Source organism: Larus michahellis, chromosome 2, assembly GCF_964199755.1.
Source record: "Larus michahellis chromosome 2, bLarMic1.1, whole genome shotgun sequence".
In the NCBI taxonomy this organism is placed as follows: Eukaryota; Metazoa; Chordata; class Aves; order Charadriiformes; family Laridae; genus Larus; species Larus michahellis.
Genome location: NC_133897.1, coordinates 15,700,899 through 15,718,931, shown reverse-complemented (window position 1 = coordinate 15,718,931; position 18,033 = coordinate 15,700,899). Strand labels below are relative to the sequence as shown.

The 18,033-nt window shown below is 45.4% G+C and overlaps 1 protein-coding gene across 26 annotated transcripts in view; it reads right to left on the bottom strand.

The window, feature by feature from the left end:
- PARD3 (par-3 family cell polarity regulator) overlaps nt 1–16,315 on the bottom strand; it is a 460,486-nt gene extending 444,171 nt beyond the window's left edge. For 10 of the 26 annotated variants that reach the window (XR_012585424.1, XR_012585425.1, XM_074574225.1 and 7 more), the window contains exon 1: nt 15,995–16,220. Coding sequence is in view for 24 of the 26 variants with exons in the window: in XM_074574225.1 (XP_074430326.1) it covers nt 15,995–16,114 (120 nt within the window). In the remaining 2 variants the exon portion in view is untranslated. Of the gene's footprint in view, nt 1–15,994 lie in introns of all 26 variants that reach the window. The other 16 variants (XM_074574228.1, XM_074574229.1, XM_074574233.1 and 13 more) reach the window with 6 other exon arrangements.
- Nucleotides 16,316–18,033: the final 1,718 nt, after the last annotated feature.

The following is an 18,033-nucleotide window of genomic DNA, read 5'->3' as shown; positions in this document are numbered from 1 at the left end:
CACGCTGCTGTAATCATTCCCGTACACCAGCCACCCCTTTTGTTTTGTTATTGCATGCCTTAAGGAACAGCTCATGTAATCAGGATGCAAGATTAATAGGACAGTACAGAATTCCTTGATTACTGTTCTGGTACAGCGAATAGCCCGAGTTTAAGAGAGCAAAAAAGTAGTCCAAAGACAATCTAAAAGACAGGCTAAAAAAAAAAAAAATATATATATATATATATATATTTGTGGCAGAGTAAAGGAAGAGAAGTTTATACACTATCTATAAGCACCTGCAGATCATCTCCTCCTTTCCTCCACTGCAGGACACAGCAGATGAAGCAACAACCACAACAGAGGTACTACTTTCTCTCTGATTTCTTTCCATAGCATCCCTGTGTAACTCAGTAATGCACGAGGACCAGGAAACCTTCTAAACAAGAGTTCTCAATGTGCATATAGTGCATACAAGGAAGGGGGACGTTGTCGTGCAACACAATTGCAAGAATCAAAAACCGCACCAGAAAAAATAGCTAGGAACTAGTAGAACAGAATTAGTTTTGATGAAAAAGCCAGGAACAGTGATGCCACTCAACAGGTCAGAAATAGCTCAGCTTCCAGAGGCAGCAAAGGAAACAAAGCATCCTTGCTGTTAACTTCAGGATGGTTAAATGTAAATACAAGCAGCTTTTATTTTCTCATGGGCTTTCTAATGAAGAGGGATGTCTAGAGTAAGAGGAATATGCCACAACAAGGAAGAGACACAAAATAATGCATGTAAATCATTAGAAATATTTGTTACTAGGTTCTGTTGAAATCTCTCAGGCTATCCAGTTTCAAGAAATTACTTTGCATTGTATGTCCTCATGCCTAATAACCATGTGCTTGTCAAAGGCCTCCAGAGTCACTTGAAAATACAAAATCTAGAGGCAAAGGATGAACAATGGTTATAATGTCATCTAAAATTATTTAGCAAATGCTTCCATTTGCATAGTCCACCAGCTGCATTTTTGCAAAACACTGGAGATAACATGACGACTATGACAGCTGTTAACAGAACCTGAAGGCTTCAACAAAAGCAGTAATAATAAACTGCAGTTGTGCTGCAGCATGTTTTTTAAAACACAAAAGAATAAATCACCGCTTACTGAACTCAAAGCAATCATTTAAAAAGCTGGTTAGGGGTGGAATAATTTGCAATATCCCAATTTTCAGGGCTTAGTATTATTATTACTTAATATGTACTATAGCAAGCACTCTCCTGTTTGCTCTCTCCAGCCCCACTGCAGCTCTGCATGTTTTCTTATCCCTAATATAGAGATCCTGAACATGACATTATAGTCATGAAAGCTTACACCTACAAGGGGAAAACATGCTTTCTTCAGCACTGCATGCAGAAGGGATTAAAAAGTTTTGGTAGATTGAGTTCCTTTTAAATCAGCGTCAGGAGCACAGTAGTCTACAAGCAAAGTTGAGACCAAGGCAATTAACCCCATCAATCTAAAACGAATGTGTACACATGCAGACAACTCTTTCTTACCAGCATCAGCTGAACACTATTAGAGCACTTACTGACTACCACAGACTTTTTTTGCCCATGACTATCTTTCTTACAACACTTCTCTATTAGAAGAAGATTACAGCATTTTAATGGGGGGAGGGGACACAGATTTAAATTCCACTAGCATGGATCAATACTCTCCCTTCTCTAAATTTCTCATATTTGAGCCAAATACATCACTGATAGATCTCCTTCTGGCTTCAGTGTATTACTTAGCTTTAAAAAAAAAAAAAACAAACACCACTATTCATAAATCACTTCAGATAGCTGTACTAAAGTCAAACATCAGCATTTCCTTGCTTTCATTCTGTTATAAACATTTAATCAAGTATGCAATATTGGAACCAACATCCTTACTGCCAAGTACAGATTACCGTATAAAAGTTTCAACCACAGCATGAGTAAATTGCAAAAAATTACATAAGAAACAGGAATTATGAAGCACTTTAAGCTGACGGAGTCCACACTTTTCTAAGAGGAAGAGACTTTCTTTTCAACAGCCCATTACCACAAAATATTCCCTTTTCAGCTTGGTGAAGCGTGGCGTGTCTTTTCATACAGAGGCTGAGCTACAGGAGAGCAGAAGGATTAAATACAGCGATGTTTTACCACATCCTTACTAGAGGGGAAAGATAGTCTTGTGGTTAAGGAGTCAGCAAGTCGGCACTTCTGTTTCCAGCTCGGTGCCGAACTGCTTGTGTGGTCCTGGACCAGCCAGCGACCTCCTGTGCCTCCCTTCTCCACGGGCTCCATGGGGACAATTATGTACTTGCCAAACTCACGCTATGGCGTTTGTTTGTGGATTTGGTTTTTGAAGGGACAAGGTGGTGAAGCACAGAAGGAAGTTACCAAATTAAGAGGAGAAGGCACTGAGAGCCATCACCTTGCTCCTAGTTGAGCTCTTAGCTCAACTCCCAGCTCCAGCAGCTCCTAGCTGTTCTAACTGATGGGTGCGTCGCAGCTTTGCACCGGTACAGCAAAGTACTTTTCTCTTTCCTAAGGTAACACAAAGATGCAGAGAAAAACCACAGAAGAACTTTATGCAACGCCCGCTCGCTGCAATTAACATCATGCTGTTGTGAAATGCAGTTAACAAGGTCCTCACAGAGAATGAGCCACAGGAACACACAATGCTGTTCCCAGGTGAGCGCTCCTGTTCTCCATCATCTGTACTTAGAATAAATCTATGGGGCTTCCCAGTTAATGCAGGGCTGCACTGGGAGAGCAGTGATTAAAAGGAGCCCGCTCCTACTCTGCGCCCCTATTTCACACCTGAAAAAGCAGAGCATTGACAGATTCATTTCCCTTCTCAAATCACAGCATCAGTGAAGCAAAACTAACTAGATAGTTCTTGTATTTCACCACAGGATTCAGCCAATGCTTCTGAAAGGAACTGAAACACACTGCAAACGTTTCCTTAAATCCTAACCACAGCATTTCTTGTCTCTATTCATTTCTACATACAACTCTTTCCATACCTCACGTTCCTGTGCACTTGGAAACTTGTTAAAAATGGAGTAAGGAAGAGTTGTCATGAAAAAAGTACCTCTCATTAATTTTTTACAATATATTACTGAAGTTACATTAAACTTCTCTGAAGACACTCTGATTTCTGAATTACAGGTGAGTTAGTGAATCTTTTAACTGTGTACAGACACACGTCTTCACTAACAACTTGTACAACCTGCATGCATAATCTTACCTCCATGTTAAAAATAAAGGCAATTTGAAGTAGTTCATCCTATAATGACAGCAAGCTATAAAAACTGTTAATCTACTAGAGAAGAGCATGCCATGGCAGTCCAACCACGCTGCAAATCAGAGCCTCCGCTCACCTTGCGGTAACAGAGCTGGTGCCTGTATGGCACAGAGCAAGCACAGCTTGGCGGCGGCGAGCCTGGATACAGCACCGGAAAATCAAGTCCAATGACCTGGGCAACAGCAGAAGTAAAGAGGAAAAGTCTCCATGCTTTTGAACATCTGAATTTCAAGTGGATTTTATCACCTGATTTCCAAAAGCTTCCCAAATGGACAGGTCCTATCCTAGTACACATTACTTGAAAAGTGATATGAAGTGCTTGTTAAATAGTATCATCACCATTAAAGTGGCTTAAGAAGTAATAAAACACATATCTAGTTTTAATTAGTGGAGTTCTCCTATACTGAGCATAATATGCATTGAAATCCGTGCTTTAAAGAAGAAATTGAAGTGGTAAACTGTATCAGTTCCACTTTTTCCTTCTGCGTATTTACTTTACATTTCTTTCAAAATGACTCTGATATTTTGTTTCTCCCTTCTCTATTTAACAACATTCCCAAACCGGCAGAGCCGATCGAAGCTAAAAGCCTTGTCCTGCTGCTGGCGTACCACCAACAGATGTTAGGAGCACTTAATGGCAGGGCTGCAATCTGCTCTCTGACGGGGGCTGGCAGCAGGTGTGACGATGCAGAACAAACTGTATCTAAGGATGCAAGAGTTGGGGGGGGAGGACTGCACAACTTTGCTTTACATATCACATTGGATTTCGAGGACTACTTATTCAGAGGGAGTAAAAGGGGAGCTACAACATTAAAATAGATAAATACTGGCATCTTTGAGCTCAGTGTTTGGTTTCACAGCTCTCCACGCGCTGCAAAGCAGGCAGGTGAGCAGCACCGGGCTGACTCCCGTTTGTTGTTGATGCTAAGAAAGACACAGTTTGCAATTGCAAAAACGGACACTCCTATTTATTGCATCTAGGCCCAGTTCACAAATCTGAAGCCATGTGGTCTTTACCAAAGGCCAGCTTCCTGAGTAGCACATCAGGTGAAAGGCAGGCTGCAAAGGGCTGGTTATTATAAACTGATTTCAGATCTCTGCCCCCTATCCCAGCTTGTAGCTTACACCGCAGAATAACACAAAACACAATGTGAATTCTTACGCTCTGCACTGGAGTTCAGAAAGAAACAACACACTTTTTTGAAAAAGCAGCTACTCTGGATTAATAACAACATCCCTGTAAAACATTAATTACTTACAGAAAAACTATTATTTTTTCTTTTTCATTTCAGTATCACACACAACTTCAATCTCCAAAAGTGATCAAGAAAAAATGTGTACTCATTGTGTCTTAAAATGGATCTCTATTCTCAATGTCTTTGGCATCCACCAGCCTTTGGAAACAAAGCCTTTCAGAAGGCAAGAGAACACTGGCACACTCAAGCAGAAGCAACTCGCAAAGGCAGCTAGAGTTAGAGCAGTCTTTACACACTGTCTCATCACAGACATCATACAGGGTCTAATAAAGGGAAACAGATCACCCGTAAAGCAGCACATGTATTTCACAAAATTAGCTATTATGATTTACAGAGTTAAAATAGTTTAATAACTTTCACATAAAACACAGAAAAAAAAAATCCCCTTTTTATTTTGTTCCACTATGAGACCAGGCAAGTACTGAATTAGGAAATGGAAGTAATTTAGAACAAAATAAACCGTTTCCTAAAAATTGGGCTCAAGTACAGTCGATGGCTATGGTAAATACTGAACAACATATTTTTTTAAAAGTCAGAAGAGCAGCAACCACATGTAAGCAATTATGCAGCCACCTTGAGAGCATTTTTAGAAAGGGGATTCTCACATGGGTCTATCTGATCACCCCATACACCTGCAGGAAGACACCAGACCACTGCCCAAACCTTTCCTTAACCACTTGGCCCAGCACTTCTCCCACCAGTCACTGGCCACCAGTAAAGTAACACCACAAAAAGCAGATTTAGTCTCCATCTAAAATATACAATCCTCAAAAAATATCTCAAAAGTAGATTTATGACACAGTTCTCTTCATCAGCTTGTTTAGACTCCTCCAAATCCTAAAAGGTAAACAGCAGTACCTTCAAGCTAATTACTTCATATTCAAATATCAAAAGAATATTTAACTAGGCACAAATTAGCTTTTTGTACAAGCTAGCTCCCCTCTGCTGCTGCTTTAGTTCCCCAGCTAGGGAATTTCACCAGCAAAGGAAACTTCATACCTCCACAGAGACAAGGTGAGGACCAGGAGCCTTTTCAGCTAAATATTTTATAAACCCCAAAGATACAATACTGGATACTCATTATCTGTGGCTTATAACTTAGCAGGGGGGCTTTAAGCTAACAATAGCTATTTTGTAACAACACACCAAAGCAACCAAAAGGTCATCAGGAATTTACTTCAAAAAACTATACTAATAAAGGAGAGATTTATAAGACACTGATTACAATAACATTTCACGCATATTAACATCTGGTTTTAGTTTACCAAAGCATTATGTTCTTGAGTGACTGCTGTGCATGGGCTGAGACAACTCCATTGCCCAATATAACCACAAGTTAAATACACTGTTTTACATACAGAGTATAACATTTGCTTTTTAGACTAGTTTAGCTAATTCTATAAAATGTAGGTTTTCTCTTTAAACAAATGGCAGTACTTGGCATACACAGGGAGGGGAGCGACAGGATGAGGGGTAATGGTCTTACACTGAAAGAGGGGAAATTTCGATTAGATATTAGGAAGAAAGTCTTTATTCTGAGGGTGGTGAGGCACCAGCACAGGTTGCCCAGAGAAGGTGTGGATGCCCCATCCCTGGAAGTCTTCAAGGCTGGATGGGGCTTTGAGCAGCCTGGTCTATGGGAGGTGTCCCTGCCCAGGGCAGGGGGGTTGGAACTAGGTGATCTTTAGGGTCCCTTCCAATCCAAGCCATTCTATAATTCAAATATTTTGCATACACACAGTTATAAACCTTTAAAACCATGTCCACTGGCTGTTTTGTAACACAGAGCCTACGCTAACAGACAACTCCAAATTTAAAAGCTCTTACTTCACCCAGTCTAGTTTTTCTTGCAATTTCTTAGTTCAGACTTCAAATTTTCCAGAATGATTACAGACCACATTTATTTGTGCTATTTTTCATATGAATAAAAACTGAAAAAAGCAATAAAAGCTGCTGTTAAGGAAACTCAGTGAGGCCAGAAAACATCAAACCTATCTTCTCAAACTAGTATGCTTAACGCCAGAAAAAAACGTTCAATATAGGATTTGGAAACGATGCTCTGAAGTTGCACCATGCCCAGAAGACAGGACTGTTGACTGAGTGAGGACAGCAGAGGAGTCTCTTGTGCTGAGGCCTTCCACCAGCCTCGTACTGCCAAAAGACAGAGCCAAATTCAAGGGGGGATAAAATCCTTTCCCTCTTCATAGGCCACACGCAGTGCTGAAGCCAGAGGCTCGTTCACCAGGAACGGCTGGCCACTGCAGGCTGGCCACCGCAGCCCAGATGCCTAAATTCTTCTTCTTTTGGTACTTGGTAGCTGGCCGCTTTCCCAGCGCTCGCAGCTGCGGGCAAGCACTCTTCACAGGAAGGCAGAGGGGAAAAAACTGACAGCACAAACAAATGCGCACTTAAAAAAATGCAAATAACGTTTGGTACAACAGGTTCTTGGAGAGACCAAATTAAATCAAGCCTTGTTATTCCACTTAGCGGTTTATTAAAGAAGCTAAAGGTTCTGAAGCTTCCAATTTATTTTTTTTTTTAAACTGTCGTTTAAGTTGTTATAACAACAAAACTTTCAGGCTACTTGGTCTCAGAGACACTCCAGCATCCCTAGAAGTACTTTTTTTTTTTTGTATTTCATGAAACTCTGCTCCTGTTCCTTCCTGTTCAGAAGGACTCCGAGAACTTGGAACAAAGTCATTCTTCTCATTATATGCACAAAGAGGTGTATCTCTGCAAGTTTCTCACAAGTAGGATATTGCTTCTGACATTTAACAGAGAAGAAAAAAACATTATGTGGCCTTTGCCTAGGGGGAAGATAGAGTAACTCAACAACTTTGAAAGCACATGCAAAATAGATGGAGTAAGGTGAAACTACTTTTTCATTTAGTAAGTGTGGCTACATTTCTTCAAACAAATGAAAACACCTAAGTGGGTGCACACACAAACATACAGGCACTCCCAAAAGTCCTATCTCCATTTAAAACATTTTATACCCACGTAACTTTTTTTTCCTCCTATTAGTAATACAACATGAACACCAAAAACATTTGAAATTGCCATTCTGAGTCTGTAAAGACATGCATACCCGGAACAAAAATCCTATAAATGTGGCCACTTAAAAAGAAAACTGCTAACGATGTACCAGCTCACTCCTCCTGCAAAGGATTCAAAATCTCGCTGCATCAGCAGCAGGCTGAGCGTGAGAGAATGTGGAAAGTATGTCCAAAAATGTGACATCGCTTTTCCAAAACAGTGTCTCTTTTCCCTAACAAATCAGATATTCACTACTTTCACTAAGCTTATTGCCCAAAAAGAGAAGCTTCCTATAATAAATTCCAAAAAAAGGTTTCTTTTTTAAAAGAAAGCCTTTTAGGTAACATCTGTTGTAACACTGAAGTCAACTTTTCATCCTCTTCCTAAATTGACCGCTCACCTCCAGGGCACCAAGTTAACCAGCTTCTTCCCATCTTCAGCTCTTTATATTTGTCAGTACTTAATTTACTCCATTACTGTGTTGCTTCATGCAAACTCCTGTTTCCCTCTCATGTGAAAGAAAAGGCACCAGGAATTACATCCATTTATTAGTACCGAAAAAGCGTTTCCTTTCGCTGGTCTCCAAGGACACCCCATCCTTATTTCATCCTCCACAGTCATTTCCCTTCTGCCAGCCCTGTCTCTGTTACCACAGAAGTCCTGACGAGCTGGAGACACAATGATCCAGGAGGCGACACCAGGCAACTTGCTCCAGCCCCAGAGCTCGGTGCCTGGCAGGACCACAGCAGCATCCCAGGGCCCAGCTGCGTCGGATGCTCATCCCTGCTCCTGGGCAGCAGGAGTCGCACCCCCTCGCACCGAAATACACTTGGCTTTTATTTACTCTTTATTACCCCTGCACTGGAGATCCCAGCCCTGAGACATAGCGTGTAGGATGCAGTCTGAGAGCTTTTAGTAGGGATACATTTCTCCTTTTGTTTGAGACTAAATAGGTTATTAATGTGTATCACTTTACAAGAAGAAAGTTAAGTACAAAATAAGTTACTGTCAGGTACCCTCTACCTGATTTAAAAAGAGCAACAGCAAATAATGCAACAAAATAGTTACTAAAATTATTTCTGATGTAACAAATATCAGGAACCAATTTGAGAAAATAACTAAGGCTACCAGTAGGAAAAAAACTGATAACGCTAAAGGACTGTAACAAGTAAAATTAATGTGATTATCTCAAAAACAAAAAGTGATCACTGTTAATTTAAAAATATTTTTTCCTCAATTTAGAATTTGACTTATTTCTCTTTGACTGTCAATATTAGTCATTTTGACAAGTATTAAGTACATCCGCGCTGCTGTATTCTTTTTTTCTTTCTCATTTTTTCTAAACAGCACCACCGGATTATGTAACTTAGCTCAAAGGCAGTTTGGTTTTTTGGTGGTTTTTTATCTATCTTCCAGTACCAGACCTGCTGAGCATTACAGTAAAATGACCTCAAAGAAACAAGGAAAATATATAATGTATATTAAAAAGGAAGGGAGGGGGGGGAAAAAGCCCAGATGCCCTAGAGTATCTTGCAGAATTTTTTAATACTTTTTGCTCCACTTTTTATTTTCTTACTGCTCACAAAATATTTCTGAGTGAGAACACCTGTGCTATACTCTGGATTGATGTTAGAAGAATTCCACTTTATTTTCAATACACATAAGCATCGGTTCAGCATTGTTGCATGTTTTATCCATCCAATTTATATTTGGATGAAAAGGTTTATTTTCCTTTGAAGAACCAGGAAATTGTTTTAAAGGTACATGAACCGTATTCTGTATAACTAGCATCACCAGTGTTTCTCCCCCATTTACTCCATCTTATTTTACCAGATTAAATGTGCCACGACCAAAATATGTCATAGTCTGGTACAACTGAGAAAGTGTTACTTCCAGTGGTGTTTTTATACCAGAACTAAAACATCTGTGACCGTTCTAACTGAAGTTTAAGTGTAAAAAGCTATGAGAATCAGATGGTCTTCCACTGGTGGAAGGCTATCGCCCAGGAGAAAAAAGGCTGGCAACTCCCTAAACCCCAAATTGCCTGCAGGACCTGTTCTCCTGACGTGCTGAGCACCTTCACAGGCTCCTCCGCAATTGTCCCCTCAGAGCTACAGGAATTGCTCACAGCAGCCAAGCACCGCATTTGCTCAGAGAGAAATCACTCTCAAGCCACTCTTCCACAAACACTTAACTTCGATCACCGTTAAGTAACGCTGAAATACTGAGAAACCACATAATGCCAAACCGAAAGCAATGATGTGTCCCATCCAGCTAAAGATAGGGACTGTGCGCATCAGCCAACCACAGCAGTACCACACGTACCCTCTACTGAAAAACACCTTCAAAGCTGAAGAACTCGCATGCTGTCCACTTCTTATGCACCCCTTAATAAGCATTACAGAATCCAGTCTTCCTCCATATTAGCCTTGGGTAATTCGAAAAGCATTTACCCTGCTTGCTGAGATAACAGGGATACAGCCCCAGCGTGGCTCTCAGGCCTCCCAAAAAGAAGCCTCCTCCTCCGTACCACGGATGGCTGAACACCAGCAAGACATGGCAGAAAGAGGCCGCAGCAAAGCCCTGCCCAGGGCACAGCACAGCTCCTGCAGGTCCCCACCTCCCGAGCCACAGGTCCCCTCGGGCACAGTGCTGCTGAACAGCAAACCAAAGTACAGGGGACCTCTGCGGCCACTGCCATGCTCCATCCAAAGGTTCATTCCCACCTTCACCCTGAAACGTGTGAGTCACCTGTGCACAGAGGCGCAGAATGACAGGAAAACACTCACTCAGCTGAAAACACAGAGGGAGATGGTGAGAAGTGGTTAAAAGTAAGTTTTCTGTAATGAGTGAAGGGAATTAAGTCACTATATCCAAGGCGTAGCCTTGCGTTTCCACCATCAACTCCCAAACCTGCAGCATCACACAACAGCTTTCTAAACACAAAGCGACCGCGACCCATTTTAGTACTTTCCTTCCTTAAATTAGCAGCTCTCCGCTGCTGTTCATTGCTTTCAGCACACTGCAGCAGGGTGACATTGCCAGGCAGCTGGGTTTCACTGCCACTGCTGGGAGCTCAGCATCAGCAAAGAGGTCAACAGCCGGCTTGAGAAAAGTACCGGCAGCCCCAGGGAATATGGGCTCCCCTGGCTGAGCTCGGGTAAATCATTGAAATACTGCCCAGACAATACTAAACACAGAGCCCAGAGACTTCATCCTGGTGGGGTCAGCTACCAGTAAACTGACAAGTCAACTGAGCAGCAGGGGTGAGGGGGATTTGGGAGGTTTATGGTTCCTTTTTGGGGTGGAGAAGATTCCTGCACATTCCGAAAACAGTCCATAAGACTTCTTTCTACTTAAAACAGGCTCAAGATTCACGCAGATATCAAAACAAAACCTAATTCAAAAACAAAAAAATTTAAATCTTCTTTATGCTACATTTAGGCACCACTGCCCACAAGCATTTTCATTACGATTCTGAAGGGGTCTCTGCACTGGCACTGTGGAGGAGCCAGCCAAGCCTGTGTCCAAAACCCAGCCACCAGACTCAAGTGGGGAATATGCCCAAACCAATACAAAATCCAAGTAAAATCAGCAGATTTTCATACCAACCCACCCCTGTGTATCAGGACCTATAAATGATGCCCCAGTGACAAACTCCTGAGCAGCTGTGAAACTGTTTGCTCTGCAGAACATAAAAAGCATCAGAGTCACCGTTGTGTACCTGAAGAGAACCTGCTGTCTGGGAGCTGACTTTTAAGCAAATAATCCAAGAAATCCCAGTTAGCTGGCACTGGGAGAACAAAAAAAAAAAAAAACCTGGGGAAAAAAAAAAATGAACATATTCACCGAGACTACAACCTTTGCCTCTCTCTCACACTTCCCTGCTGATGAATGTCAGACCTACCAAAGCGTTGGAGCTTTAAGCTCTGGGTGGCCGGAGCTTCCTATACACAAATTAAGTGAGAATATGGTCATTTGACACCTGTTACATTTGCTTACACAGCCAACTTTCACCCGGTTCTGCTCTCTTATCAGCAACCGCCTTCAAACACTATCAAAGAGCAGACTACAATGTCTTTTCACAAATATTAACGTACCACAGTCTTTAAATTAACAATTCAGGCATTGTTCCATACAACATCCAAACCCCCGAACACTTCATCTCCCACAGCACTTGGCGAGAGGGAGGGGAAAGGTGTCTCAAAAGAGTCCTCCTAAAATCTTTTTGATTCAGCAGGAAAACTGTTAATTTACTTATTTTAACTAGAAAATCAGGGTTATACACAAGGTCTAGGAACATCACTACAAGTTCGTGGTATGCAGGATATCAGACTGAACTATCACAAAGAGATGAACGATTCCTGTGGGGACTGAACATGAGACTAAACAACTCCTGTAAATCTGTTAATTCCTATTTCATATTCTTGTTTACCTCACTCATTTATCTCATGCAAAGACAACACAGTAATGCTAAAATTTAAAAAAAAAATATTATATGTACCCGTTACTTATGCATACTTATTTATATTTGCAAGAAAAAGAACATAAAAGGTGAAACGCTTACGACATACCAAAAAACTCAAAGCACGCAAAGATTATGGTGAGAGTCGGAAGTCACCAAAAAAAGTCAGAAACGTCTCTGGCTACAACTAGATCAAACCAAAGCTACAGTATGAGTATCATTTTTTTGACAAAAGGTTACCTGATACATCATTTTTAGTTTTAATTTTCCATATTTTAAAACAAGGCCATAGTCAGCCATTTGATAAACATGTTTGATCTCAGCTGCCCACCATCTCTTACCAGTAATGTTAAACCAGTCAGGTGTGGCTGAGTTCCCCTCCTTAAAATCCCTCTTTCCACCCAGCGCTTTTTTATCGTTAAATTAATTGCTAGGAAGCCATGAGCAGAACTACACCAACACACAACCTGCAAAGCCCCCAACACGCAGGGTTTGGAAAACACACCATTTCTGAGGCCCATTGCCCAAACTGTGCTCCTTTAACTCAGAAATGGTGACGGAGGCTGCGCCGGTCTGGCCACATAGCCAGAGCATCACCAGTGTGCCACCATGCAAACAAGGGCTCAATAAGTGGGATCAATTTTTCCCGGCTCCAGTTGCCCTGGACAAGGTGGACTTTTCAAACCTCTCTTATCATTCGCTTGGTTGTTCACCACAAACACAATTTGCAGAAAAAAAAGGTCACATTTCAAACCCAAAGCTTCTTTTGGAATAAAGGCAAAGGAACAGAAAGATTTCCTGCACAGACCAACCTTCAAGCACAGCGTGTCATCGTAATAACTTATTCCACACTTAAAGGTTTAGTATTGACAGCAGTGTTAATCCATAATGAGTTTTTTGACATTTACAAATCCTAATCAAAGACAATTGCACCCAGAACTAACTTCCATAACTAGGTGTGTTATCTATATGCTTTTTAAGCCTTAAAATTTTACAGAGTGGAGAACCTTGCTATTATCTGGATTGTTTCCCCTAAGTATTTTTTTCATTCTCACCACACCTACTCAACCTAAATAATACTAAGTCAGAAAAATTCAAGCTGAGGTCCAAAATGTGCAGTTACAGGCTCCTGGCACTCCTCCAGCGCGATGCCAGGCTGCCTCGCCACGACTGCAGGGGTGGGTCGGAAGCGCTCGCCGCGCAGATAGCTTATTCCTAATCACAACCTGGAAACCATGACAAAGCGGGAGGGAATCCGAGAAGGGCTGACAGCTCGGTGCTCAGAGCCTTCGAGCAGTTCTCCTGAAGGAACCGTTGCATACAGCAGACACACACATATTTGCAGGATGAGAAATTCTGGTTTTCCTGTAAGTATGAAAACCATAAACTTAATTCAAATATTTTGAATAACCTTCCACCAGATAAGCTTTTTGCCATAACAGCACAGTGGTGGTGAAGTAGATTTTGGTGTCAGCTTGATACCAGCTGCCAGGTCATATGTTCATATGTGCACATATACTTTTGTCCTCTCAGTTTAGGAATTACTTTGTCCCCTCCCTTGTTTCTTTCTGAAATGACAATTTCCTGATTTGCTACACTAGCATAGAAAAAAAAAAACAACCTAACTGCTATAAACAGACAGTCATCTATGAAAGTCTGCCATTGAAACCGTAAAATTACTATGTTACTCTACAGCGACCACAGCAAACAGCACTATACACTTACTTAGACACTGAGGATCCACCTCCTTACTACCTAAACATCACCGCAGAGAATCTTCAGCGAATTTAAGTTAAAAGCAAGGTTTGACAGTGCCTGTATAAAACACTCAGAGAAAGCCTGTGGACTCTGCTACCGTGTTTTCAACCACAGTATTTCCATAAAATAGAAACAATCTCAGTAATTACGGCTACCTCAAGTCCATACCAGTGGCATACAGCATAACCACCATATAAATACTAATAAATAAAACCACTGTGTCATTTTAAACTCAAGATCAGGAGCTCTAGGGACTAGGGGCCAGTGAAAGCCCGGCTGCACCTCTGCAAACTTTTTAGCAAGTCTGAAGAAGAGTTACATTTTCAATTTTTCATGTTTCCGCAGGTGGGTCACTTCTTTCCTGAACAAACCCACACCATTTGCAGTCACCTTTTCCTGGTGACTGGTGTGTGTTTCTCCTGTGCTCATTGCTGCAATCACTTCCAGGCTTAACATTACACTGCAGAACAGAATTGCCACCCCTTAATGCAATTTAACAGTAGGAAACCAGGACGCAGCCCAGTGCCACACCAGTTACTCAGGGCCACAGTTTGGGAACACAACACATCAAAATAATTAATTTTATCAATGTTGTAACACTAACAAATGAATTTTGAAAATACTTCTCATCTGAATGGCTGGATGAGGCACTCAGTGACACCACCACCCCCCCGCAAGTGACACATTTTACTGCCCACTGGTTTACTGTAATGAGAAAGACGCTTTTGGCCACCGTCTCCTATGTGCAGGTAGATGACTATATGCATTATATAAATATAAATAACAGCTGATAGGCAGTAAGGGCCATATCCTAGGGAATCATTTTACCCTTTTTCCAGCCAGAATCACAATCGTGTTACAAGAGGAATAATAAAAATACACAGAAACGCTTTTGTCCTCTGCAAAACCATGTTGTTCGGGAATCAAGTGGGGAGGTAACGGGTAGCTCATGTTACTTTTCCACTCACAGAATTGGAATTCTGAGAAAACTGATCTTAAAAACGTTCCTGGGAATCACTTCAAACCAATCAATACACTGTTCACGCTATTCCTTCTGCTGCAGGTTTCAGAGAGCCTGGCAGTCAGCACTTGCCGAAACAAAACTTCCAGGTTTGGGAGCATAAAGCGTGTCAGAAGGGGCCAAAGAGAAAAAAGCGCGCTGGGCTGCTGGGATGGATCAGGTAGAGGGAAGGGGAAGAGTGCTGCTGGAGTCCTCAGCCCACGACAGCCACATTGTCCCAGCAAACCAGTTGATTAAAAAGAAGTTTACAACAACAAGAAGAAAGTGCAGAGGCGGGGGGGGGGATAAAAAAAGGAGGAAAGGAAAAAAACCAAAGCCCAACAAATCGCCTATGGAGGGAAAGCCAAGTGTGCAGCCAGCCGCCTGCGCACCCACAGCCAGGGATTTCAACATGGGGCCGCGGGAGCGCGGGCGGCACCGGGGACCAGCCCCGCCGCGGGCCGGGCCGGGCCGGGCCGTCGCTCCCGGCGCCCCGCCGGTGCCTCCCGCCCGGGCGGAGCCTCCCCCCACACCCCCAGCAGCGGGGCGGGCGCGGAGGCTGCGCGGGCGGCCGCAACGCTGCGGGCCCCCCCCGAGCCCGGCTCCGGCGCTGGGGGGGGCGGCCCGCGGGGCGCCGGCGGACGCCCCTTCGGCGTGTTCCCCCCGCTCCCTCCCGCCGCCAGGCCTGGAGGGCCGGGAAGCCTGGGGCTGGATTTCCAGCCCTCCGCGGCGACTCCCGCCCGGCCCGCGGCGACTCGGCCCCGCCGCCCGCGCGCCCGCCCCGGGGCAGAGCCGGCACCGCCGGCCCCCGCACCTCTTTCCCGGCCGGGCTCGGGCGCCCCCCCCCTCACCCCTACACCGACACCCCCCGGGGGCCACCACCTCGCCGCCAGGCACCAGCGAACAAAGGGCCGAGGCCCGCCAGGCGCCCGCGGGGAGCCGCGCTGGCCGCCGCGGAGGGGCCGCCCCCCTCCCCGTCCCGCTGCCCCCCCCACCCGGGCTCCCCTCGGCGGCGCCGGGCACGGGCTTCCAGGAGGGCTCCGCCGCCGCCGTCCGCCCCCGGCCCCGCTCCCTTCGCCCCGGCAGGGCAGCCCGGACTTTTCCCCCCCTCGCTTCCCTCCCCGCTCCGGGAAGCGCCATATTGATCGCGGGCGCCGCTCCCCGCGCCCCTCACCTTGGCGATCGCCTTCTTGTACCGGGTCACCGCTTGCTGGATCAGGCTGAAAACTTTCATGTTCCCGTCCCCGCAGGGCACGACCACCCGCGTCCTCCCGAAGCACACGGTGACTTTCATCCTGGGCGGCCGGGGGGGCTCCCGCGTCCCTCCGGCCCCGCGCAGCCTTCCTCCTCCTCCTCCTCCTCTCCGCCCTCCGCCACGGCCGCCCCCCGGCGGGGCGCGGCGCTCAGCCCCCGGCCGCCGCCGGGCTGCCGCTGCGGGCGCCCTGCCTCCGCGGCCGGCCCGGCGAGGGGAGGGCAGGGGAAGGTGGGGGGGGGGCCGGTGCTACCTTCCCGGGGGAGCGCGGCCGAGCGGCGAGCCGGGGGCCGCTCACATGCCGCGGCGCTGCCCGCTGCCTGCGGCCACCTGCTCGGCGCCTGCCCCGGCGCGCAGCGGCGGCGGGCGGGGCAGCGGCGGCGCTGCCTCCCCGCTCCGGAGGCGCGGGGCGGTGCAGCGGGGCGGGGGCAGCCGGACGGCTCCGCGGGGCGCCGGGCAGCGCGCACGGGGCTTCGAGGGGAGGCGGCCGGCCCTGCCGGGGAGCGTGCACGGCGGCAGCACGACCCGCCCGCCGCTCGGTCGGAGCCGGGCTAGGTGGGGGTGGCCCGACTGAGGTCCCGGGGGATTGCCTGCACAGAGCCCGGGACGGTGTCCCGGACCAAGTCCCGGGGGTAGCCGGAACCAGCCCCGTGGGTGCCTGGACCGAGCCCCCGGTGGTTGCGGCGCTGCGCCTCGCTGTGCCCTGCCGGGGCCCCCTGGCCGCAGACACGGGGTCGAACCGACACAAGGAGCCCCGCAAAACCCTCGCCCCCCGCTCCCGGTTGGTGCACTCTGGGGATGGACGGGAAGATGCTGCCGTTCTTCCTCACATGCGTGAGTACGTGGAAAGCAAGGCGTTGAAACAGAGGGAATGTCCGCTGATAGAAACAGAAAGCTTTCTCCTGGTGTTTGGGGAGGGCCATCGCAGGCAGACGAAACCGTCTTCATGGTCCTTTGGGTCCCTGGTAACGCACTAGAACCAGCACAGAGCGGGCGCATCATCAGTAACATCGGCATCGAGGGAACTGTTGAGCAATCTCCGCTCAAAGCTGTCACAAGTCAAAAGGGTTTTACAGATAGCACTCACGTTTTTTCATGGGTTTCACTGAAGACAATGGAGTTTGCACAGTTCACTGAACGTTCAGTGTGGCCTGACAACATATTTCTTTTGGGTAGAAATGGTGAAACAATTCAAATTAACTGCAAAGTGAAGGCAGCGTTTGGAGGACAGGAAGGCAGGGCGCAAAAAAGCAGCTTCCTTTTTTTCTTTTTCTGCATTTGTACACAGTACTGGAGACATGAAGTTCAAGTAAGCTTTGTAGCATACAACATCAACTCTTGTTCCCTTAGTAACAGTATTAGTAACTTTAATAACTTCAAACCTGGTAAAAATGGCAAAGCTATCTGAGGTTCAGTAGGTGCACAGTTAAGAATTAATGACTTTCTTAAAACATCAAGGGTGAAATTATTGCCCAGTTAAGTCAAGGGTAAGGTGAGAATGGCATCCCCTACCCCTCTGCATTCTAGTTAGCAGTTTCCGGTGAAGAAAATGGAGGAGTGCGCTTATATTAGTTTGGTCCCATGAACATCTGGTCCCATTTCACTGAAATCCATAGAACTTTTTCTATTAATTGCAGTTTTGGAAAGCTTTGGGACACTCACAAGCTCGAGCAGTCCATCCGTTGACATACAGATAGTTCTAAGCTTAGATGTTCATTTCATTACCACTACCCGCCTGACTTATCTGAACTAATAATATAGATGAGGATCTGAATTCTAGATGAGAAACAGTACATCTGCCTGTTAAAGTAGGGAACAGGCACACCTACCATGTTATAATATTTTGTCATATCCCCAGTGTTCACTTGTGGGGAATAAAGGCAGATTGCAGGAGTTCAGAAAGGCAGAAATGAAATAAAACTGGAGTAAACAGTTTACAGCTCATGACTGAGCACACTCCA